We start from the raw sequence: 25,673 nt of genomic DNA, 5'->3' as shown, positions 1-25,673 counted from the left end.
AGATAACAGTGTGCTATTTACTTCCAGCAAAAGGAATTTTTGCTTTAGCTCAGCTGGTCCTATTACACCAGTTTGAGTGCATGGGGTTCATTGACCTTTTTAATCATATATGTTGAGAAAGTCTTTGTTTTCCCCAGGAACAAGACAGTCTTGTTGGCTTGTTAAAGCACCTGACTTGTCACTCCGGAGAGGTTAGGTGGGGCAGCAGGTCATCAGTCTGTTACCTAGCGGAGATGAAAATTAACCTGAGATCTCCTCTAATCACTGCATGTAATGATCACTGGTGTGTAAACATGTTTGGCTTCATTATCTGCACAAGCATTGAGCCTTAGGGGTTTTTTGTATTGATGAAAGGAGCACCTTTCCTCACCCAGATATCTTTCAGAGTAGGTTGTGTGCTTGCTGGTGTTGTGCAAACTTTTCGTGTTGTTGCTGGGTAGTTTCCTGATTAATCAGAGTGGCATTTGTGTTGGCTTCTCATCAGGAATGCTATGAAAGATATGTTTGAGTGCAGTGCACAGCAATATACAGAATACATAAGCTGCCTGTTTGTTAGCCATCTTCGTTTCTCATAATTGCTCCAGCGTTCTCAAGGTGCTTTAAAGCATTTTAAGCATGTCCTTCATGATTTAAAATGTTTCTCATCCTTAGACATCTCAACACCCGTTTCTCTGCATGACTGTCATAGTTTTGCCTAGGCTGTTTCTGAGGAGTAGGCATCGCAGGTCGGCTTGTTATTGTGGTATTTCTCAGCAATATTTGCCTGCACGCAATTTTTTACTGTTGAAGGATTGTTTATGAGCACAAGCCGGAGAACGCTTTCTTATTATTGTAGAGTTGCTTCTGCGAACTGACCACCCCACACCTGTTTGCTCAGTTCACCTACGACATTGCCTGCTTCTGCAGAGTTGGTTGTTCCTTAGAAGTAGGGTGCCTGCACTTGCTTATTATTTTGAGATGGATATTACATGCTGGTTCCTTACTTGTAAGTATGAGGCTGCTGAATGGCAACATACTACGGGAGGGAAAAAAAAGTTCACAGTATAAGATTTGTTTTGAACAACAAAATGCTTACAAAGAATGACACAGTCTTGGCGAAGAGATACACATTTGAAAAATGCAAAGGTCAAACAGCCCCCTCCTTTAAACAACCACTCTTTCTGCAGAAGCAAGACTGATAGACAGCCACTTCTACTTTGCTGGCAGCCACTCTTCAGTGCTGATTAAGAAATATTCTCAGTACTGACAGCATCATATTTAGAGCCAAAGAGGACCAGTCAGCAACATTGCACCAGCACAGAAATGCGAGCACCAATGCAGGGTATTTTTACAGTTTGATTTCTAATCTGGTGTCCTCCGCAGATCTTGAAGCAGACGCTGCTCAGTACCTGTTGTCGACTGCAGGAGGAATTCAGCAATAAGGGCTTTGCATACTCTTGGGCTGCTCTTTTCCTTACCGCTCTTGCTGTGAGTTTGTAAACAGCCTGCCTTGCCATCCACTGTGTGTGAAATATTATCAGTGTTGATGTACTGGTTATGTGGGGTTTTCTACAGTGCTGTTTATTTCTCAGGGCCTTTCTTGTGCTAAAGATTATTGATGCTAGCATTAAGTCATCAGCTGGTGTATGCTGGCAAAGACGACAAAAAGGCAGTAGCACTGGGCAGATTTATACTAGTTGAAGGACAGATCCAGTAGGCATAAACAGTCAGACAAAGGGTGCTTCGGCTGATCTGTTTTGTGAATAGCTGCAATTTTTTCTGTATTGGAAGTCCCCAGGGACTTATTTCCCTGACTGGTTTATACCAAGTTAGGGTCAACCTCCTTGTTACCAGCAGGAGAGGGTAGGACTTGGTCTCCTGACACCAAGTTAAGCACACCGGGGCTTGACAAGACATGAATTTAAAAAGCCGACTCGTGGTCTACCCAGACAATCCCCGTTGTATCGTCACTGGTGAAGCTGCATCGGTGAGGAGTGTTAAGTAGGAACATGCAGTGTGGATTAGGTCACTGTAAAAGGTTGGCTCTCCTGTAGGGTTCAAGAAACCAGGGTCTTGCAATGACCTTAGTCAACTCAATCTCCATGCTCTCATTGCACACCAATTTTGTTTTGCCACAGTTCACGCTGGGTGAGTGCATTAACTTATATGTTAGTCTCTCTTTCTGGAGCAGCAGGAAGGATTTGGTTATTTTGCTAAAGTGTCTTTTCTATACAGATGTGCCTTTGGAGGAAGCCTCTGACAGGCCTGTTTCAGGAGGGTTGCTCCATGGCTTGGGCAAGCGGAACAGAGGCAGGTGGGTGCAGACCAACCACAGGAGGCTGGAGATACCATTTCTCCTTTCCTCTTGCTGGTGGCACTCCTGCTTTTGGAGAACTGATTCATCTGCGGTTTCCCTTTGGGCCTTTATAATAGACAATTATAAGAAGGGACTAATGGATCTTTAGGTGGCTTATTGGTGAACTTTTTACTGCTGTCACAGCAATGTGTGCTCCAGACTTGGAAGTTGCTGTGTGCATTGGTGATTTAGAGGGCCAGTCCCCCAGTAACTGAAGTCTTTCATTGCATTTCCTCCCAGTTGTGCAAAAGTTGTTTAGACCAAGTAACCATATATATATATATAAAAAATATTTTTTTTCTCCCTATGCCATTGTTTGAGCTTGGTTTTCCCCTGTATGGAAAAAGCCACACAGCTCAGGCACAGTTAACTGAAAGCGGACTCTTTCCCGAGGCTGCTGGGCACAGACAGATCCTGGGATTCGTTTTCGTTCCCGGACTGATGAACACACCCTGTTCTCCTCTGGGTACCCCACAGGGGCTGCTACGGAGTAAGAAGTTGTGGAAGAGGATTCTTATTACATCCTTCCCACAAACAGAGGCCCCCTCCTGCCCCTATTACAGTTCCCACAATTGCACTCATCCAGACTCACTGTAACAAACCTATTCTTCCACCAGCAGCAGAAAGATGTCTAGAATTGCAGTATGTCTGAAATTGCCCACAAAAAGAGAGGACAGGAGCACAAAAATATTCTGAATACTAGAAGAAATAACATGGTAGAGCAAGTGCTCCAAGAGTGGTAAGAAAATACCATTATGAAAATTGAAGAGAAAGATGATGAAGTTCTCTGCCACGCAGTTTTATTCTGTCTAATAAATATAATGCTAAAGATAATTCCCCAAAGATCCAGCAAAGCCAACAAATAGAGTAATCTTGAACAGGAGTGGGAAGAGAGGAAACCTGCAACTTTTAATGGAGAAGCCATTCCTTTCCTTTGGGGTGATCTTGCTGAGAAGAGGGAGGGTGTCTGTCTGTCGGCTCTGCAAGTGGCCCTTTTTGAACTTCCCAATTCACAGCCAAGTACTGTCGCTCTTCAACGGTAAGAGTTTTGTTGTGGTTGGAGGGATAAAAAAATCCCTATTTTTAATAAGTTGATTTGCTTTGCAAATGTCTTTGTTATTTATAGCCGAGCCAGGCTTTGAACCGCTAATCTCTGGAGGATGAGGGCAGAATCCCAGTAAGAAAAAACATTAATGGGGGAACCATGAGTGATCAGAGACCAGTTCTGGAAAAAGATGAACTGGACACTGTGCACAGGCTGTCGCAAGAGGAATGTAGGTTTGCTGTATGTATCTGAGCTCATTTCCAGTACTGGCTGATCCACCAAACGGCTTCAGCTTAGGTTACAGAGTCTCCAAGTCTAAACTTAGTTCAAGGGGGTCCAAAACTTCGTCTTTATTTCAGCCTTCCCCTGGATACTACAAACCAGCCAATTTGGTCTTTTGCCTGAAGGCTGGAGAGTTGCATCACGAGCCTGGCCCTGACCATCAGGCAAATTCAGGCTGGAATGCTCCCTCTTTGGCTCAAGTGATGATATTTTTCATATTTTTTCAATATACAGGGATTAATTAAGCCTTATCAGAGCCACACTTCTTGCTTTCTGTTTCATTTAATAGAGGTGGAAACCAGAGCATAGAAAGGTAAAGCTACTGTTTGAGGATTAAACCTCAATATCCTTCAGAGATGTTGCAGGCACTGGGCGTTATTGAGCCTAGATCTCCCCAGGACTAGGAAGTTCAGGACATCTTGAAAGGGAAATACTCATATCTTGGATAAAAAGCAAACTGTTCAGGGTCTGCTGAGAGTCACTGTCTGGGAGCAGAGACAAACCCTGGAAGGGTTTGGGGACATTAAATCTGCATTTTAGCTCTGTCAGCCACCTCACACCATCCCGTTTGTGAATTAATCAGTCTTTATCCAAGCACAGTTTGGCTGTCTATTCCAAGTACAAGAGGATGGGAAAACTGTCCCACCAACTCCTTGCTTTAATGTCTAGAAACCTTGTTTCCCACCTGTCTTGCTGGGAAGACTGGATTTTGCAACCTTTCTGCCAAAGGAACTCCACTGGTCCTTATTCTCACATTTGCATTGGTGCTTTGCCTTGTTGGAGGAGGTGATCCATGTGAAGGGTCCACACCAAGGTGAGGGATGCTACAAAGATGTGTGCTAACATCAGTGCCATGGCTCCTGCTCAGGAATGATCTCAGTGTTTTGGGGAGGTCTCGGAAGCAAAATAAAATGACAAATGGGATTTCTAGGTAGGCTGCCTTGAACAAGACTCGGTTGCAGAGAGATGGCTGAGAAAGAGCATTCCCCTTAAAGTCAATCCAGAGCTGGCTGGAGAATTGGGGATGCTGCCCATCACCTGGCTGCCTGCTCCCTACTAGGACAGACAGTGATTCCCTCCCTCTCACTCCTCCATCCCCACGTCTTCCAGTGCTCCTCTGCTCCTGGCAGTAGTAAACTAGCAGACCCCATGGCTGATGTCGTAGCCTCTGGCTGATTTGTGTAAGGGGAGGACAGAGAGAACACAATGAGATGTCAGAGGAGATTCCAAGCAATTTTGCCAAACACTCAAGGGATATTTTTTTCTTTCCCCTCCCCTCCCCCCTTAGTTTTTAGAATAATTTTTCAAGAGCACATATGCAAGTCATCTAAGGGAAACGGAACAGTGAGTACCAGGGGCTGGTACACTGTGTTCCCTTTGTGTACTGTAGAGAAAATAGATAAAAGAAACAAAGGATGATGCAGAGAGCAAAGCAGCCATCAGTACTCTCAGAGAGGTTCAGTATGACCTTTTCAGAGATGAAGGTCAAACCAAAAATCCTCAGGTGCCGGAAATTGGTCCCATCTTCCTAGGACCAGCAGACAGTTACCACTAACAAAATGAGAGCAGAATTCCATGCCATTTGTTGTTGCTAGAAGCAAGAAGAAAGGCAAGAAAGGAATATTGTCTTGGATAATAATAATGATTATGTGCTTCTTTAGGAAGTAACTTAGCATTTTATGATCATATCTGCCGTACACCCAGCCACCCACCCAGATTACATGTGGTAATAGGAAACAGATTGGACCCCCCCAGCATCAGCAAGCTGGAAAGCCAGACCCCATGACAGCAGCGCTGCTCGTTAGCATGCACTCTTCTGAAAGGAGACCCCCCTCCTCGGCCCTTGCCCCTCAACCTGCCAGTCTCTCCGTCTGCTGTTGCTGCTCACAAGCCTTTAGATGCAGAGCATGTCCAGCCGTAAGCGTGGGATAGCTCTCCTGCATCCCATCCGGGTTGTTTGTCTTGGGTCCCTCTCCATTCAGAGCAGAATGATTTTGTATAAATGCATCGACACGTCTGCTTTGTTCATGCATGAAGGGTTCTCGGTATTTCTCATCCCACCCCCGCCCTGGCCGTCTTCTCCCTACCCCCCTGGCATGTAGCTTCACCAGCTTTTGCATGATTTCCCTGTGCAACAGCAAATAAAACCTGTCTGAAGCATTGCCAGTCAATCAAGTGCAGTTAAATATACCCAGTCGATTATTTTGGATAGAATTAAAACAAGTGATCGGAAGGAGGGGATGGAAAAGGGTGCAAGAGCGAAGCCATAATGGGCTTTACTATGTAATTTGGTTTCATGTTCTGCACAAGAAAACATGTAAAATATGTAAACAGAGCTCTCCAGGATTGTAATGTAGCTACAAAGCCACAGATATACAGGCAGGCAGGGTGCTATTCTTCAGCAGAACGGAATGCCATCCCCAAAACCACACGATCATTTCTTTAAGCCTGAAAGTAAACTTTCTCATGCCAGGAGCGGATAATTTATTTTTTCTTTTAAATGAAGGATTGTCTGCACTACTTGTTCGGAGTACTGTAGGCATTTTAGCCCACATTGTCATAAGAGACCTCGTATTTTGAATGCCAGTGAATTTTAGGGTGTTCATCTTGAGATGTCTCTAAAAGGCATGGTTTTTGGAGGATGGTGCTTACCCAGCACTGTCCTGAAGGTCTCTCGAGTCAGTGCCTCTGTCCCCACCTGCAAATAAGTATCTGCTTTAAAAAGAAAAAAAACAAAACTGGCAACCATTTTGATAAACTTTTGAGCTGCTCTAAATCTCTCCTGAATCATGCTGCCTTAGTTGGAGCTGTAACTGTTGAGGAACCCCAAATTCATGCTCATTTTTGGAAATACTGCCTGTAGAGTTGGAGGAACACTGTTTCCTCTGAGGTCATTTCAGTGGTGAATCTGATAAGAAGACATGATTCACTCATCTGGTAAGTGGCCCCAGCTCCCCCTGCTATCAGCAGGAGCCTGCCCTGGGCCTGGGTTTCTACCGTAGCCTAAGGGTCTGGCTGCAAACTGTAATGCAGGCCAGGAAATGGTTATTTGCATGATCAGTGCTATTACCTGTCTGTGCATGTACCTACTCACTGGGAGAAGCCCTCATTTCAGGAGAACATCAAGTTCTGCTTAGCCATTTTGGTCACTGGGCCAAAATCCTTATGCTTAGCGTTTTGGGCAGTGGATCTTATTTTCCCAATTTTTGGTAATGAACCCTTGCATCATCGCTCTCGAAGACAAGTCTCTTTTCAGAGAGGGGAAGCTGAAGCACAGGGTAGAGATAACCTTCTTTTCACCTTTCTTCATCCAAATACCTTTGAAAAATCTGCCCTTATAGCAGAGCAGATCTGTTCCTGGTGCACTGCACTGCGTTTACGCTGTGACCCTTACCTGCTGGAAAAGGAAAGCCTCACTGTATGGAAATTTAACTGTTTCCCAGTGGTTGTTTCTGGTGGAAAAGGCCAAGCCTTGGCCATTGTGAGTTCCTCCATCCCGTGTTCCCAGTCCATCCTCCCGGAGCCTGCTCGTGGGAGGCAGTGAGGCTGAAGGAACCGTGAGCTTCCTCTCACAGACGATGCTCGTACTTTAATCCCTCCAGTAACTTTTGAGAGCAGCTGGGAGTTTCTGTGAACTCCCCTACTAGCCTGGGACATCAAGGATGAAATGCTCCAAGGAGTCTTTTGACTTAATTTGTTGGAGTTTGAGGTTTATTAGAGCAACCAGGGCTGTTCTGAGGTTAGAGGGAAGTGACAGGCTGCTCCAGAGACCTGCAGACAAACCTTTGCTTGGGTGGAGGTGTGCACGGGCTGGAGGAAGCAGCTGGCTGCTGCTCTATGGACTCTCCCTGGATGATCCAACTCATTCAGAGGAATTTGCTTGCACGGTGGTGGTTTCGTTACTCTGCAGTTTCAGTGGGAAAAGCCCGGTGAAGCAAGGGGGAACCTTCTGATTTGCATACCACGAGCTGTGCCTTCAGGTATCAAGAAAAACAAGCTACAGGGTTTAATCTTAACTAATGCACGCTGACGTAGAGCTGACTAGTTGGATGGGAAACCAAAAGGCTTTGCCTGCTGAGGTGTAACTGTAGTCAGCTCCCCAGGATGGCACATGGTAGCTCTCCTCTGCGCCCGCTCTGCCGCACTCCCTGGGAGCCCCACCACAGCCTTCCCTTTTCGCAGTGTAGATTCAGGGCCTCTTCCCAATGTATCATCTCCCTGGATGTATCCAATTAAGGCCTGTTGACAGCCCAGAGCAGACTTATACCCTTAGGATTAGAGGCATGTGTACGTCTTCATATAGGGGAGGACAACAACTGGGTGTCTGGCTGGCTCGCTGGGAGTGCGGTGTGGGAAGCTGGGCAGCTTGGAGAGGGAGAAGGAGCCAGGGAGAGAGAGATTTGCACCCCCAATTATCCTTGCATGTGGAAACGCTGTGTGATGAGGATTGCGTGTGGTTTACACAGCATGTTTACATGGTCTATAACCCTAAACAAAGCTGAAAAGCATGACTTTAACTCTGGAAATAAAAGCGCTGGAAACCCCTGGTTTTCTGCACATGAGAAAGTTTTGTTCTTTAAACACACAGATGTTTTTAAATGAAAAATCACTCTTTTGACCTTTCCTGAATGTGATCATGTGGTCAGAGCTGACATTAACCACTGCACGGCTGTTTGCTTCAGCCACAGGCGAAGCTTAGCGAGCAATCTTCAGAGCTCGTGGTAGCACCTGCATTGTCTCACATCTCTTGGAAGCTGCCCCTGTGCCCCATGTGCACTTGGGGCAGTTCAGGGGAGATGGGGTTAGGTTTGGGGACATTTAGGGTCTACTCCTACCGTGCTGGAAACAAAAACATTGTGTTTCTTTCCTCCTTGATAGCTGAAAAAGATGTGGCTTAATTTTTTTTCCTATTTGTCTCTCTTCCTATCAGAAATGTTGCCCAAGTGCTTCTAAGCATCTCTGTCCACCTCAGCCAGTATTATTGTGATGGAGAACTCCTCATCAAGCTGAAGTTCTTTAGGGATTTGTTGTTGTTGCTTTTGGGCTTTCTCTAACAAGCTGTGAGCTTTCTTCAGCCAAGCAAATGTATAGGACCAGCTTTGGGAAGGAAGGAGGGGATGTTACCAAGTGGATTGTAACAAGCCCAATCCTGCTTTGCCTTGCAGGAGTGCCAAACCAGCAAAACTACAATGAATCCAGTGAGTTGGATCCACTAATATAATAATAAAAATATATTTAAGATCCTCCTGTAGCGTGGTGCACATTCTGCCTTTGACAGTTTGATTTTCTGATGCCAGCTGCTCCCAAATGAAATGCTCCAGTCAAAGGGGAAAAAAAAAAGAAAATCTTTTGCTCTACTCATCATGGTAAAAGCTTATGGGATGGGATTGTTTTCCTTTGCTGCAGCACCCCCACAGCCAGCCTTGGCCCGCAGTTATATGCAAGTTTTGCTGTAGTGGACCTAGCTGGTTCAAGTTAGAGACAGGCAGTTCGGGAACCCGAGTGTGCAGCCAACAATAATGTTCTGGCTACTGTATTTGTTTAACCTTGCTCTCCAGTGGATGGATATACAGTCTGTTAAAGCACTTATCAGTCTATAATGCCTTCACACTTTTGTGAGCAGCAGTGTGGAAGTTGTAGACAGGAGCTTTTGCTGCAGATTGAAAATGTCTTTTAGCTTTAATGAGGCTGATGTTTGCAAAACTAAAGGTATAAGGTCTTGTTCGGGTGCTGTTCCTTTATGCTGTCTGTCTAGCGGGTTGCATTTGGCTGCTATTTCTACTGGTAGATGTATTTGTGAATTTGAACGCAACAGCAGAATGCAATTCAGGGCTAATTCTAAGAATTATGCCTCCTAGGTGAGATCCCAGCAGTGCTGGGGTGGAGGATGCTGTTGTTTGAGAGCAGCATCTTTATGTCCTACTGCTGTGTTGAAGAAACAACAAACGTCTGATGTGAATAAACGAGAGCACATGGCAAATTGCTCAGTTACGCTTTCATGTGCTTCATATGAGACTATATTCTGCATTGCTGTGTCCTTGGAGCTATCACTTTCGCATCCTTTCAGTGTGCATTACCGAATGACAAAAGAAGCAGGGGCAAGTACAAATTGCACCCATGAGCTCCAAATGCTGGTGTTTACTTGTGGGCTTATGTAAAAGTTGAGTTGATTATTAAATCCCATTAGCACAATTATTTCTTCTTTTTCTCACTCTTTTTCTGTAGTTTCTGGCTCTGGCTTAACTGATGTCTTTGGGATGATCCTTTGTACCATGCAAAAAGCATCTGGTTAGGGTTTTGTTGTAAAATCAAAACTCCATATTGTTTTTTTCCACAGGTCCAGCTAGCATCCTAGATATTTTGATTACACCTGGCTGGATGTCAAAGCTCATGTGGGTTTGGGATAGGGCCAGTCACAACTGATTTACAGTTTTTTCAGGTATACCATGTGAAGTTTATGGTTTTATATGATTTTGATTTGAACTCACCGGTTTTAAATGAAGTTTGCTTTGAATCTGGAGATAACAGAAATTCAAAGGAAAGCTCAAAGAATGCAGGTCTGCATGATTTAAAAATTGAAATATATTGTTCATACAGACTCTTTGGAAGTGCAATAACTGCATTTTTTGAGAAAGCTAAAGTTAATAACACATTGAATACATATGCAATCTGGCCCATTGTCTAATGGAAATCCCTGTAGCTCCTATTTGCTTTCCTGAAACTAAACCAACTTCTATGACGAAACAAAATAGCCCTTGCATCTCCCACTCATTTCTGAATCACAGTCCTGTGTTAGCATCCAAAACTCTACCCAGGGAAATTTCCCTTTAGAAATGAACACTGTCATTTTTATGGTAAAGTAGAGGAATCTATCATTGTGTCACACTGCAAACGAACTATTGATGCCATGTCATATCAGCTGCAGTGTTTTCGTACACATAAAGGTCACTTTCCAATTACTAAAAAATCCAGCCAAACCTTCAGTTGAAAACTGGGGCTCTGTGCTAAGAAAGCTGTAGTAGCGTGCTAACTGAATACTAAGTCTGCAAGGTCCAGACGCTATCGGCTGCTCTAGATTCAAAGGGCAAGTGGCTGTGCTGAGACTGGACGTAGCAACTGGCAATGGAGCTTTATTTCGTCCTGCAGGAGACGTAATCTGCTTCCCAATCCCACAGCCAAATCCTGTTCTTCATTACACGGGTAAAATTGACAGATGAGATTTCCTCTTACTTCTGAGCCAACTGAATCTGGGAGTAATATAGCATCAGTGTGTTACCCCAGGAGTTTTATCAGCTTCCAGTTGATAAAGCTTTTCTGTTGATCACCTGCCTGCATGCCTTCGTCCTGGAGCAGGACATGCTGCAGTTTTTCATCTTTTGCCATCAGACCTTTAAGTACCCCAATGAAAACAGGCAAAAGCAGACAAAGAGCATGAAACTTAGTAAAACCGTGTTACCAGACACAGAGGACAAGGAGAGGTTTGGAGTAGAAGCTGGAGTTCATGAGCATCAGAGGTAAGGGAAAGTTGCTGCTGAGGAAAAAGTAGCAGACTAGAAGGTAAGAAGGCTATTGAAAGCTTATAAGCTATTGAAAGGTTTTTTATTTTATTTTTTACAACAACAGGGTATTTTAAACTCATTGTTTTTGTACATAAAAATTTAATATATGTCCCAGTTTGGAAAAAGTAACTTTGAATGCTTTCCTGAAGTCTTAGAGGCCAACCTGAAATGACCCAGTGCTGACTTTCATAGTTGGGCAGACAACTGTTGACTCAAATCTTGTGACGGGAGAAATCCAGAACACTAATAAAGAGACTAGTCTTAAAACATTTCTGACCAGAACCTAGATGAAAACCCAAAGCAAAATTTCTGATGTCCCTTGAGTAAGCCTGTGTGTACAGTTTCCATCTGAGCTCTGTGGGCTCCTGAGGTTTGAAATGTTCATAGAAATTAGCTGATTTTTGAGGTGTTTCTTGGAACCAAATGGTGGCCTTTTTAATGGTTCAGTGCTCACTAATGTGGGCAATTTCATTTTTGCTGTAACTCCAACCCAATTCCCAGCCTAAATGAGAGGAACAGTGCAACAGCTTTCAGAACAGATTGGAGGTCTGTGCTGCAGTCGGCAAACTGGGTGGTGTCCATGTGGCAGTCAAGCTGCCTTATAATATTGGGCAATAAACAAGCAGGAACCTTTCTGATATTTAGCAACTGCACCATAGTTCCTCATCCTTGGGTAAGATTAACCTTAGGTCTGCGAGAACAATAACATATTTAAGAATAAAAGGTCTGGGTGACTGCCAGCCCCCATGTCTGGCAATGGAGAGAGAAAGTTTTCATCTGTAAGGGATGTGTTAAAATGCTGCTTATGTCATGGTTGGGATTCTCTGGCACGTGTTGAGTTAAATATAAACAACATTCTGCAGAGCAGTCGGCTAAAAATTGTAGATTAATGAGGTTTCATTACTGTGGTTGAAATCTGTTCTTTAGCTGGATCTTCAAACAACAGAATATGTCCTGTTTGTGCCTTCATGGATTTCATATCAGTCCATGAGTATTTCCGTGCACTCGTACAGCCTCACTCAGGATGTTGCGTGCTCCACAAATAGGTGGTACCGTGGGTTTTACCAATAGATCCTGTTCCTCCTTGTTCTCTGGTTGCTGTTTTGCAAATGGGACAGGGTATAGCCCGTTTCATCCCAGAAACCCGCAGCATTGTCTGTCTCGGTGCAGAAGTGGCAGCAGCACAGTCCCCAGTAGAAAGGAGGGAGGGAGAGGCAGCAGCCTCACGTTTGGGGCATGATAACCCCTTCCACCCTTCTCCAGAAGGAGGTTGCTCCCTGCTGCCTGAGGGACAAGTGCTCGCGATGGCCCTTCACAGCCATTCTTAGCTTGAAGAATGGTCTGGAGGAAGCCCCACCATGGGACAACAGATGGGATTTTGGGAGCAGACAGATCTGCGCACTGGAGATTTGCTCTGTTTAGAGCCGCCCGTGGGCATGCAGACAGGCACGTCCACTCCAACCGCGGTGTCAGCCGTATGCCATGGCTGAGTAGGGCAGCATCCTAGTTTAAATAGCAGCTTTGCCTGTCTGCATTTAGAATCATTTTGATGTTACAATGTGAGAGATGAGAACCACCAGTGTATGCAAAGCCTGTGGTGTCTGGCTGTGCTTGCTTGATGGGAAGGACAGAGTGGGATGGCATCTGTTTGTGTTTAACTCACTCCTGTGGGGAGCTATGTCCTTCACACGTGTATGTGCTTGTTTGTCCCTTCTCTTTGTAACATCTGAGCACCTTTTTGTGGCTGATGGCTTTTACCCTCAAGATACCCGTGTGACATGGGGAAATATCATCCTCGTCTTACAGATGGGGGCCTCAGGCCTGGAGAAGCCAAGTGCTGCCCAGAAGGTTGTAACGGGGCCAGGCACTGGGCACAGTCAGGTTGAGACCTAGTCCAGTGCCCAGTCCACAGGGTCAGTGATCCTTAACCTGTAGTTTGTCTGCAAGAGGAGCCCATCAACACAACTTAACATTGCCTGAAGTCATGGGATGGCTGGGAATCATTCACAAGGGTGCCTTCCAAAATTTGCTCTTCAGCAAATTTTCCCATATTACTTTGAAGGAAAACGTTATGAGGAAATGGAGTTGATTGCAATAGTAAATGCGTTTTAGATGTGGCAATGAACTAAGCGCTCCCGATATATCACTTTTCTTTCTGCTGACACATTCCTCGGTCCCCTTGAGTAAGAGAAGGAAAACAGGAGAGGCGGTTTGAAGAACATGTTGTCCCTGTGATTGACAAGAGGTTGTATAAATCAGTCAAAGGGAATCCTCCAGGCATTCCCTCTTGTGGGAAGATCCCACAGTGCTCTCTGGCCTTGTTCATTCTGTCTCTCGATGTTTGTGTACAAAATGTGTGGGTGGGAGACGAGCTGGATTAGAACCTCTGAGAGGAACAGACATCAGCTCTTTTAATTGAAAGCAGCTTCCTAGGGAGGGGTATGACATGGACTTCCAGTAAGTAGACACAAATAGTCCCCAAATACTTTGGAGCAGATACGAAGCTCCTGTGGATCCCAGTTGCTGTGTGGGTCTGAGAACCTGGATAAGCCCCTGGGAGCGAAGTTTTCAGTCCTGCATGATGCTGTCATTCTTCAAAGCAAATACTTTAGTGTTTGGTAACACCCTGAAATGAAAAATACATCTATCCCTTCTTCCCTCCACAGCTGTCAGGTGCTTTAGCTGCTGTTTTGCATCATTGTAGCAAACCAGAGGATGTTAGGAAATAAATTATTTCTCATAAGCATGAATTCCTATGAATTTGTAGCCATGAGGAGAGATGATGCTGTGTCTTCCAGGCCATTGAACTTTTAGCTTAAAAGTGGTGGTACTGCAGTAATAAGTGCCTTCGCGCTGCTGCCATCTTCTAGGGATGCCTTAAAAGCAGAGGTGTGAAAGATTCTCCCACCAAATGGTTCTCAGACTTGGCAGTTGTGGTGTGACACTCAATAACAGGGTAGAATTGGAAAGGGGATGTATTTACCAAGCGCGTTAGAGCCTGTTGAGATGGTGGAGTTCGTAGGTGATGGGGACTGTTTATCCAGTCCGATTGTTATTACAAAATCTTAAAGAACTTTCTTGCTATTAGCTAAGTTTACTGGATAGCAGCTAGTGTAGAAGAGGCTCTTCTAGCCACTCCTAATGTCATGTCTGTTAGACTTTTCCCACACTTTTCAATTATACTCTTCTGCTAAAAGAACTTTTTACCCTAGTATCACTTTGAAACACTTGTCTGAGTAGCGATGGATCAGCCTCAGCAGGAGGAAGCTTATCTAACCTGTTCAAACCAGAGCAGTCTACCGAGTCTGCACACCTCAGTTCCACGTGTCTCAAACACAGGCTCTTTATGCAATGTTAAGATTTTTGCTAATATTCTCAGGCAGAAGCAGAAAGAGCTGGAGTTCATACACACACACAAATCAAACAAGGCATTTAAAAGTTATCAGAGATTTCCAACCCATCTCAGCAGGGGTTTATTTTGGGTTTGATTCAAACTTTTGGTGAAGGTCTGGGTGATTTCTTAATACAGGTTTTCATTCATCCATTAAGTGGCACTTAAAATGCACCAAACGTCAGTACTTTTGTTTCTTTCAACCACCTTTTTGGACCAATAGAGCAGGAGGAGATATAAGAACAAAATCATATAAAAGTAATGAGACCTTTGTTCATGTCAAAGAGCTCTCTGACCATATAAATTGCAGATGTGGGTAAGATAAATTCCCTAGCTGGAGAGGTATTAAAATAAAAACCATGCTCCCAACAAGAGACAGGCTGCTGAAAATGCAAGAAGGGAGAATTGCGAAATGGTACATGTCGAATTGCTGGCCTGGATTTCAAATGCCAAAGATAGTTTATGTAAAGCCTTGCTCTGTTGTAAAATGTAACACTATCCACTGGCTAGCCTCAATGAAGCTTGGTCCCAGTTGTTTTAAAAAATAAATAAACTAAAAATCTTCTTCCAGCCCATTAAAGCTGATTTATGTTTTGCCCATAGATTCCTCTGTGCTGGATCTTGAGGCACTCAGATTATAGAGGTGATTACCTCACTTTTAGCCAATCTGGTTTCTCATTCCCAGGCATCCCAGGCTCTCTTTGCATTGCCTGGACTTTTCCTGCCAAGACCAAGAGGGCAGTCCCATGCAGAATTACCGAGTGGGCATAGGATTTTGAATGGTTAAAAATCTCTCTTAATTCTCTTGTTTCACTTCAGGGTTTTCTTTTTGTTTTAATAATCAGGGAAATTGCTTATGGGAACAGCTTTACTGACAGCACATCACCACCTGATTGCTCAGTTCAGGCTCTGGTCTTGGAAAGAAATCTAATACTGTCCCCAAGAGTACAGAGCTCCAGTTTGCACCTAGCGCAGGTGGTCTGCGTGACCAGTCCTAGGCTCTCCTGTGGCTGGCACAGCTGCTGGAGATGGTTTGGCCTCTTGGGCTACATTTGTAGCTCCATTGTCACTATACTGTGTGAGCACAAGGAATTCCCTCTATCCCCATGACTTTGGTAATGACAGTCACTGAGTTCACCAAAGTGTTGTGAATCTTAACAGGTACCCTTCAGGCGCTCCGAGAGCCTCAGCTGGAAGCATCTTTCTAATGCAGTTGTAGCCTTTTGCGTGGTGGGCATTTTCTTTCTCATGTTTGTTGGGGGAATGAAGGCTATGGTCATGCATGTTTCTTTTTTGAAGCAGCTTCACTGAGCAGTGTGGTTTCAGGGTAAATCCTACCATTTCTTGCAGCTTCATTTTCACATCTTACACGCTGATGGCACTGCAAGGCTCTCTGGTACTTAAATTCAGGTATTTTCTTCTTTGAGCTTTTCATCCGTGCCAGCACTTGGGATTCATGTAGTTGTTCTTTATTGGAAAGATCAGTTCACTCATAATACCACTGCTGCCTGCCATGGAAAGTGCTGTAGGTATAGGAAGAAGGTGATTCCACTTACAGAAACTAGTTAACAAAACAAGAAACTAGTTTGCTTAAATTGGGTTGTAGGGGCAGGCCTTTCCTGGCTACACTTGCTTCCAAGTTTACATGGCCATCTGTGGCTTCCCTGGAGTTACAGTAACATGCAGGTTTAAATAGGACATTGCTTGAGCATCTGCAGGCTGTCTGTGCTGTGAGTTGGTACTTTCAGAGGTGATCGTCACTTGGACTCTAGTGGGAAGAGTCGTGGTCCATTTGGGTGGAAGCAAAGTTGTTCTGAATGCTGCCAAAGACCTCGTACCAAATTAAGGGGAAACTGTTGGCTGCCATCCAGCTGCTGTGAGTCTTTAGCTGCTTTTCATGTTTCAATTTTTCTTATTGAGGTGGAAGACCTGGAAACTTAACTTTTGAATAATCTCATGGTATTTAGAAACATTAATATTGTGTATTATTTTATTCTAGCAGTGCACCTGGACTTTCCCCCCCCACACTTTAAATAGTCATAGTCCTTTACTGTCATCTACGTATCTTTTGGTGTTTCTTTTTTCTCCCGCAGATGTGTCGAACTAAGGTGATTGACTTGAATGATGGTGTCTCTCAGTATGCCTGGTATCCCTGCACAGCCAACTTCCAGTACTCCCACATGACACAGACCATTTTCTGGCTGAAGGTAGGAAGTGCACACGTCATTCAGAATTCTCCTCTTTGCCTGCCTGCACAAAGTTTCTCCCAACAGGCAAAATTTCATGGGACAGCCTTCCCCGGGACAAGCTGCCTCTTTCTTTGAAGTATGTTTAGTGCAAAATAGCAAAACAAAGCCTCTGAGCACTGTCTAGAGAGTCAGTGGTAAAGTCCCCTCCTGTGACAAGGCTGTTGAATTTCTGAGAGGTTACAGCCTCCAGCTGCAGGGCTGTTTGACTCAAGTTTATCTAGTTTGTGTAGAAGAGGTTGGAAGAAAAGACTTCCGTGTGACCTGGGATGGGAATTGTTATTTTAAAAGTCCTGGACTGACTCTTGGGTTTTTTTAAAGCCCACCACAGTTCTCCACCTCAGCCTTTGTGGGGCTTTTGTTTTCCCAGGCTTATTTTTCCCAGCCTATGGTAGCTGCGGCAGTCCTAGTTCACTTAGTTACTGATGGGACCTATTACCTGGATCAGAAGCAGGAGACCATCGGTGTGCAGCTGTTTGACACCAAAGAGCAAAGCCACGATCTTGGTAAGACTATTTTATTAAACTCCCTCTTTATTGCTTGTTTAATCTGTTGGTACCCCCATTCACAAACTGACCGATACTCCTGCTCAGTTTTTCCAGGATCAGACAAAAAAAAGTGCTTGCTTAATGCTCCAAGACCTGAGTTTCATTAGAGTTTGTTGAAAATGATGCATCATTTGATACAGACATTTCTCCTTACCTGTTCACTATGTGTTCAGAAGTTATTAGTTCCTCTTTAGTCATTAAAACAAACACTTCTGCTTCGCAAGGTGTAGTTGGTCGGATCTCTAGTCCTGCTTGCAGGGAGGTTTCCACAGCTATTTAATGGCCACAATTTTTCATGCAAAGTATTTCAGGTTTGATGAAGGTCTAACACCAGGGCCCTTGCGGGCTGCTTGCATGGCCTCAAGCAGATGTGCCTGATAGAGGCTGTGGACCTGCTAGTTGTTCTGAAGTGCCAGGATAGACCATTTTTGTTGCTACCCTCGGCACAGGTCCCTGAACCTGGGAAAGTTGTGTCTGGTGAACTGATTCTGGCTGCGTTTAAGCTCCAGGACAGAGCTTACCTTAGCTCCCAACTCCATGTCAGGGTAGGACTTGCATAATCCCTTTCCAGCTGTCCCCTGCCCTTTTTTCTACTGGGAAGAAAGCTGGCCATGTCATCCCAAGAGCAGTTTTTAAGGAAACATAACCCCCTTCCCCAGCTTTCTGTTTTACCCTAACTTTGGAATTTTGACAAGCTGAAACTCAAATGAACTTCCTACTAGTGATGAGAAGGAGAAGGGACACACTACACACAAGTGGCAGGTGTTGGATGACTATCCAGGGCAATATATGATCTGGTGGGGTGTAGAAGAAAAGAAAGAAAGTATGTGTGGTGTCTGTTGTCTGAGAACAAACCAAAATTCATAGCAAGTTGTGCAGGTTGAGTCAGGATAGCTCCCAGTTTGCCAGAGCCCTGGATTAGTTTTATCCTCCTCCTTTCACAAAACAGTGGCACATAGCTCTTTCCCCCTGAGAAATAAATGATGGAGACACAAGCATGCCAACAAATACTTAATGCAACATTTTATGGAGACAGACAGACAGATTGTGAGAGAAAGAGAACAAGAAAGAGGAGCAAAGAGGAAACTGAGGGTTAGGTTTTGAAATCCTCAATGAAGTTGCAACATGAGTTTGGCATGGCTCAGACTGATGCCTGGAGATCATGGAAAAGCCCCTCTGACCTTTTCAGAAGAGGCTGGCCTGGAGCAGAGGAGAGGTATAGGTAGACTACCCAGTAGTTCTCACTCACTCTGGCAGAGGTCCCAATCACTGTTTTGTCTGAGTTCTGGGTGCGGCATTAAGTCCTTTTCCTGGTTATTGTATTTGATGTGTTTGAATTATCACTGTGGCAAGCTAGAAACTGCAGCTGAGATGCAAACTTTGGCATGCACTGGGTGCAGGATTGGCTGCAGATGGTCAGCCAGCCTTAAGCAGAAGTTAGTGGCAAACTAAAAGTACGTCCAAAAGGAAGTAGCAATAATTTAAGACTTAATCAGTCCTCAGTGGGCTAAAGACAGTCCCATGAGCAAAATGCAGTCTAACCAGAAGTGCAGTTTCCCACCTTGATCAGAACAAGTTTTTACTGTGTGAAATCCCAGAAAATAATGAGAAGCTTCTTCTGAGTCTCAACAGGAGATGGAGAGGTCGGGATGCCAAACACCTCAGCACTGTTAGTTCAGAGCCGTTGTAGACACTAGGGTTCGGCTGCTGGGTACTTTGCAAGAGCTGTTGAACATTGAATAGGTGGCTACAGAGCTACAGAAACAGGGGCAAGCATAGAGACAGCTCTAACTCCCCTGTCATGGGCACCTGCACTATCTTGAGTGGTTTTTTGGTAATGAAGGCAGGTTAGTTAAATGAACCTGACCTATTCAGCCCCCGTTTACCTTGTCGGGGTCCAAAAGCACCAGAAACTGCAGCACAGCTCTGAGGGTCTGTTTTGTTGTGGACACCACCTGAGTGCGAGGAATGAAATTGAAGTGAATAAACAGCCTCATACCATAAGGTCTTTCTTGGCTTTCCATCAGAGAAGGCAGAAACTTCCAAGGAATTTGGGAACCCGGGATTTTGAGTATTAACTGCACCTGTTTGTAAGTGAGAAACGTGCACCGTTCCACAAGGAGCTGATATCAAAAGACCTGTGGGAGGCAAGTAGACAGGGAGGTTATTTCAGGGTCAGGTAAAGACCAAAACAAAAAGAGGTTTGCTTTTTTATTTCTTTTTTTTTTTTTTTTATTACAGGAAGATTTTTTTAAAGTAGAGGGTGGGAGATAGATGTTTAAAGAGAGTGGTCAGAAGTCTGTCTTAATTCACAGGAAATCACTTTCTAAGGACAAAAATGAAAACTTTTTTATTCCTTCCCTTTTGAGTCAAGAAACCTGAGCTGGAAAAAAATAATAATAATAGAAATCCCTGAGCCAGTTAAACATGCAAATAGAATTTATTTTATTTTCAAATTTGTAAGTGTATCAGGGTAGCCAAGGGGCCTGGGCCAAAGCCATTGCTGGGGGAGCTCCAGTGAAGCAAATGGAGCTGGAGCCAAGCTGATCCTCGGAACGATGCCACGGAGCTGTGGAGGCAGGGCTTTGCAGGCAGCCATCAGGCTGTGAATCCCAATTAATGAATTTTGAGGCCAGCCGACAGCTGTCTGTCCTTTGAGTTACCCCTGAGATGGATTTGGCCCATTTGAATTCAGGTTGCCTCTACTCAAAGGTGGAAATTTCTTCCCAACTATCACTGAGTGCCTTCTCTGCTGAAGAAAAGGTATTAAGAAGTCTCCTTGTCACCTCTCTGGTGCTTCTGTGCACCTTGACCTCTTGAGACACTTTTATTTTCCCAAGACACAATTATTTTCTGCTCAAATGAAATCACCTGTAAAATCCTCAGTGGGTCCATCACCCTCGTTTCTCTCTCCAGGACCATCTTGGCCTTTTTTAGCAGAGAGCAAGATACCCTGGGGCTGAAAACCATCCAAAAAAATCAAGACTGGGCACATTTGGTGTAGAACTCATGCAAAAAAGTTTTACATTGAGTGCTAATGACATGCACAGCTACGAACAAGCCAGTGGTGCACTGCTCACGGTGCACAAAGCCACCCAGCCTGCTGGCACCATTTGATGTGCGGTATAAAGGTTCCAACTGTCCTCTCGGACCAGTTTTACAATAGTGCGACTCCGCTTCCTCCGTGATGGTTGCTCCTGATTTAACAGAGCACAATAGAAATGTAGCTGTGGTCTAAAGAAACTGCTCTGAGAGTCTGCTGTGCTTGTGGAGAGAATGGCAGCCTTTCTTCAGCTGTCTGGAGGGATATCCTTCTCTGCTAAGCTCTCCAGAGCGATTTGGGAAGCCCCTCCAGGCAGCTTACCATAACTTTTCAGCTCTATAGGGCCGTTCCTATGGGGGAAATGCTTCTGAAGTGCCCACGGCTTTGGGAAGTGATTGTGTTAAGTCTGACCCTTCCTCTGATCTTGTCTCTCCTCTGGCAGGTGTCCACGTCCTGAGCTGCAGGAACAATCCCCTGATTATCCCCGTCATCCATGACCTCAGTCACCCTTTTTATCACACCCAGGCTGTCCTCATTAGCTTCAGCTCCCAGTTTGTGGCCATCTCCGGGGTGGCCCTGCGTTCCTTCCACAACTTCGACCCCATCACCATCAGCAGCTGCCAGCGAGGACAGACCTACAGCCCGGCGGAGCAGAGGTGAGCCTGTCAGCCTGCTTCCTTCTGCCTCGCCACCCACCACCCCCCGCGCCGCCCGCCTGCGCCGGGGGTTAAGAGGAGGCAGGAGGGGCACAGCAGCTGAACCCTGCTGACCCTTTTGTGTCGCTGGTAAAAAACCGGCAGTGTTCTCATTGATCAGGATGGATGGGACATTTAACCCGCATGGGATACTGTTAGTGAATTATTTCCTCTTCCTTTCTCCTCCCTCCTTTATCCCAAGCTTGGAATTGGGGCCAGTTAACTCTCCATACGTTCCCCAGTACAGCATCGTTTTTGCCACTCACACACCGGCTTCAATCTAAACCGCTTTGTGCTGCTAAAGTGCTACAGGGACCTCCCACGGAAGCGGTCGCACGGAGACAAAGTGATGCTTGTGCCCCGGCGGGGCCAGATCCTGCAAGGTACTCAGCCCCGTGCGGCTGGTGCTTGGCCACCAGCATTTGTGGTGCTTTTATGGCTGGGTAAGGGCCCTCAGTACCTCTCCGGATCCAGCCCATGTTCTGAAAAGCTCTGTGGGACCCCCCAGGATGAAAGGTTTATGGCTACCGTTTTATTCTTGTTGTTATTACAGACACATCAATAGATCACCACCAACCCCTCTCAGTCTCTGCTTTACAGCATCCCACAGAGATTGTGACCTTTTGTGGCCTCTGGTGCGGCAGCTTCATGGATCCTTTCAGCGAGGCAGTGAAAAGAAGAGGGGAGAATTTAGCAAAACCCCTGAAAGAATAATTTTTTTTTCCCTTTGTGAATTCAAAGTTGTGAGCAGTCGTCATACCATAGCGGCAGCAATAGTAAAACAAGTTGCATATCCCAGCAAACCTCTGCTCAGCCTCCTAAGCAAGCTGTCAGGTTTTTTGATAATGTTCTGGCTTCTTTTTAGGGCCTGCTTTTATTCCAGGAAAGGCGGGAGGGTGAGAAGGGGGAGAGGGAAGGGAAAATAAAATGTAAAAAAAAGGAGTATATCTATAGCTAAATCAATCCAGTCAGTGTGTTCTGACCTAGATTCAAGGAGTCTGATCATTCTGTGCAATAGGTTGTATAAATTCAGAGGCCCAGAGACAGCAGGATCAAGTTTCAGATGAGAAGTCTAGTTGTGGAAGTTTGGCCAAATCCCAGTGCAGGAGCGGGACAGAAAAAGAGCAAGAAAGACCCACTGGAAGGAGATGGTGAGAAGCAACAGGGAGCTCAAGAGGGCTGAGATGCAGGGCCACATTCCTCCCTCTCAAGTTTTCAGTAGGAATTGAATCATTTGTTCACTTACGAAATTAGAAGTGCTCTGTGTTTAGAAAGTTATTTCCTTAATAAAAAATGTATTCCCCTTAGGCAAAGCTTCAGTGAGCCTCTGCAGCCCAGCAAACTAACCTTTAGAAATCTCTTGAAGAAGAATCACCCGCCGTTTGCCTCTTCTTTTTCTTCTTGATTTTTTTTTTTTGCATTGTTTTGTTTTCGTGATGCACTGAACCATCTCAGGCCCTTGCTCTCAAAAACTTCCGTCAGAGCCTTGCTCGTTCAAAGTAACATTTTAGGTCTTGCAGGTTACAACGCTGGATTGATCATAAAGTTTCCCATGTCAGTCAAGGAACTAGAAACTCTCTGAAATAAAGCCCTCATCCAAAGCCAATTGAAATTGGTGGGTTTTTTTCCACTGATGACAGTGCTATAGTGGAAAATCCCCAATTTGCCTTGTGATGGGATTGCTTTGGGTGACCGTGTATGCTTTCTTCTGTACAAGAAATTCTAAGCAGTTCAGGTATCCAAGATGTAGAGAAAGTTGTGCATTAAGTTGTGCAGCCAGGAAATAGGTGACGCCTTTGCTGTCACCTGCCAGCTTTTCCCTTTGTTATTTTACCCACTCCGGGAAGAACATAGAGAGAGGGATTTTTTAGGTTTATTCTTAACCAGTTCAGAAGCTGGATGTGGGTTTTCTACCTCCTGTGCTCACGGTCTCCTCATCAGACTCCCTTTGAGTGCCAGTCCCACACTGCCCATCCTTCCCTTCTCCCCTTTCCCCACTGGTTGCATTTGCCTAATATGATTTTAAAAATATTTATTTAATTTTTAAAGGAACTTCCCTTCCTATGTGTAAGCATCAATTTTACTGCTTTCATTTTCCTTAGGTCAACATGGATATTTTTGCCTGCTTTTTGGCTTCTCTCTACAAGAGATATTATTTCTCTGTCTTCAAGGAGAATTATTTGGGTTGGAGAGGATTTATAGCCAGATACAGACACTTCTAGGCAAGGGTGCAGATTTTAAATATGTGAGGGAAAAGAAATATATCGGCCCTTAAAAGTTAACACAGCTTGTATTTTGAGGGTGAATGGATCACTCCCATGGGTTAGTGACAACTTAACTGAAAATAAAACGCGCTCCTGCTTCTTTCTTAAAATATATATTACAGTTAATATTTTAGAAGAGAAAAAGGAGCTTAAATGCAAAAGTCCCATTGAACTTTATAGGTAGTTGTCCTCAGTCATTGTTAGCTCTTTTGAAAATCCATTCCATCCTTCTGAAGACATTTATAGAGGGTTTGAAAAAAAAAAATACTCTGTACTTTCCAGTTGTATTTTTCCAGTTGTTGGTTTTTCTGCTGCAGCTGACCACAGGCTCTTTTTTGTTTTCAGCAAAAGTTTACCTCACTGCTGGAGATGTGCTGTAAAAACGACATGCTTTATTTCCACATTGCATCCTTAGACCAGATATAATGGCCCAGTTAGTTCTTCTCTTGCGCTTTATAGCTCAAATTATTATACTTTTATTATTTCCTATTTAGCCTTGTGGAGTGGACAGTGAAATAGGGTGTGCAGAAGCAGAGGTATAATTTCCCACCCTGCAGTCACTCAAACAGCAAGAAAGCCTGGTGCATTGGGGCTGCCTTTGACAGTGGTTCTTCAGAAATCAGGTTTTTGTCCTTTTCACCACGCAGGAAACATCAGCTGGGGGTCTCCCATCCCTGGCAAGGCAGTTCTTGTGAAATGCTGCTTTCCCTCGGTGGCGTTTCCCTGCCATGTTCACAAGACCCGTCCCCTCCTCCACCCTGCCTGGTGCTGTTTGCTCCTCTCCTGGAAACTGCAGGTGGGAGGCGTGAAAACCCAGGTAGATACCCCAATTCAGCTGTCAGAATTGTGGATTTCAGGAGTTTCCAGCTTTCTCATCCTCCATTAACTCCGTGTTTGCAATGAAGATAAGCCTCCCTGCCGCTGGAGCGGGCTCTGGCTGCCCACGGCTCTCTGGCGTGCATGCCCCATGTTGGGCAGCTCCTTGGGCTTTCTAGTTAGTGTAGCAAAAAGATTTTCTTTTCCTTCGTTTGGTTAAATCTTAGCACAAACTCACTGTTATGGCTGCAAAATTGCTTCTGCAGGGGAGATTTTGGGTTTACCTTCCTCCATAAGTGTGCACATCTGGGTGTTTGACAGCTGGGGGGGACCAGCACTGTAGACCAAGACCCACTCCTGGCCAACATGCCATTACCTGCCCTTGCCCTGGCCTCCGTGGAGGGCTGTCCTCCGAGCTTCACCCTTTGCTGCCCCAAACAAGCCCCAGGGAGATGTCACCCACTCCAGCTCTTCTCTTTGTCTTGTTCTCTCCTGCTGTCAGCTTCCCCAACAAGAAATGATGAAGATTAATCTTCAGCAGCGGAACAAATGCAACTGCCCTTTATAACTCTGGTTATTTTTTTTCTTTTTTATTGGGGGGGGGGGGGCAGAAAGGGTTTCCTCATCTCTTTTTTTGTGATTTAATGCAGCTTTCTCTTTCCCGATTCAGCCGCCTTTCCCCTGCCCTGCGTTCTGTCATTAAGCGCAATCTCTGTCAGCTTGCTTCTGGTGAAATTAATGAATTTCTCACAGAACTGTTAATCATAGAAGCTTTGGTCCGTGACATGTGTTATAATTCAATGGGTTTTTAACCTTCACCCCATTTTGGTAATTGGCAAACGGCATCATTTGGCTTTTATTAAAGTGGAAGGCGATGCATTTTCTTTGTTTGCCTGGACAGAGTCTGGCAGGGAGACCTGCAGGGCTGCTAACACCCAGGCACACGGTCCCACTTCCAGGCTGGCAGGGCGAAGGGGCTTGAGAGCTTTATCAGTTCAATATGGACACCCCCCCCCCCCCGCCCCGGGCAGGAATATCTCACACAACGAGGTGCAGGCAGGCTGAAGGCAGAGCCAGTCCCCAAGGAGAATGTTGCCCTGCCAATGGTGGGGACAGTGGTGGGGACGTGGTGGCTCATGCCTCTCCTTCCCCCACAGCTTACCTGGGGTTGGATCAAGTGTTTTCTGTAAATCTCTGGGTTTATCCACATTCCTGAGCCTAGCAGTTTGAAATAGGGTTTTGCTGTGATCACTATCGAGAGTCAGGCCCAACGGGACTGCGGTGAGATTGCTGAAGGAACCATAGGTGATGCTACTCATTTGGTCACTCTCATGGACCAGATTTGAAGGCAAACACCTAAAAGGAAGGGGTTTGATCCTTCTTCCAGTGGCACAGTCAGCACAGGTTCACCGGTCCCCATCCAGCCCCAAGGAATTGGGTAGATGTTCT

The 25,673-nt window shown here is 45.0% G+C and overlaps 1 protein-coding gene across 1 annotated transcript in view; it reads left to right on the top strand.

Annotated features, from left to right (window-relative positions):
* PAPPA (pappalysin 1) overlaps nucleotides 1–25,673 on the top strand; it is a 183,458-nt gene that overhangs the window by 108,210 nt on the left and 49,575 nt on the right. The window contains exons 11-13 of the mRNA XM_052815534.1: nucleotides 16,706–16,819; nucleotides 17,229–17,364; nucleotides 20,892–21,105. Of these exons, the coding sequence (XP_052671494.1) occupies nucleotides 16,706–16,819; nucleotides 17,229–17,364; nucleotides 20,892–21,105 (464 nt within the window). The remainder of the gene's footprint in view (nucleotides 1–16,705; nucleotides 16,820–17,228; nucleotides 17,365–20,891; nucleotides 21,106–25,673) is intronic.

This window comes from Harpia harpyja, chromosome 19 (assembly GCF_026419915.1).
Source record: "Harpia harpyja isolate bHarHar1 chromosome 19, bHarHar1 primary haplotype, whole genome shotgun sequence".
Taxonomy (NCBI): Eukaryota; Metazoa; Chordata; class Aves; order Accipitriformes; family Accipitridae; genus Harpia; species Harpia harpyja.
The sequence above is the reverse complement of the archived record's forward strand: the minus strand, read 5'-3'. Positions and strand labels throughout refer to the sequence as shown.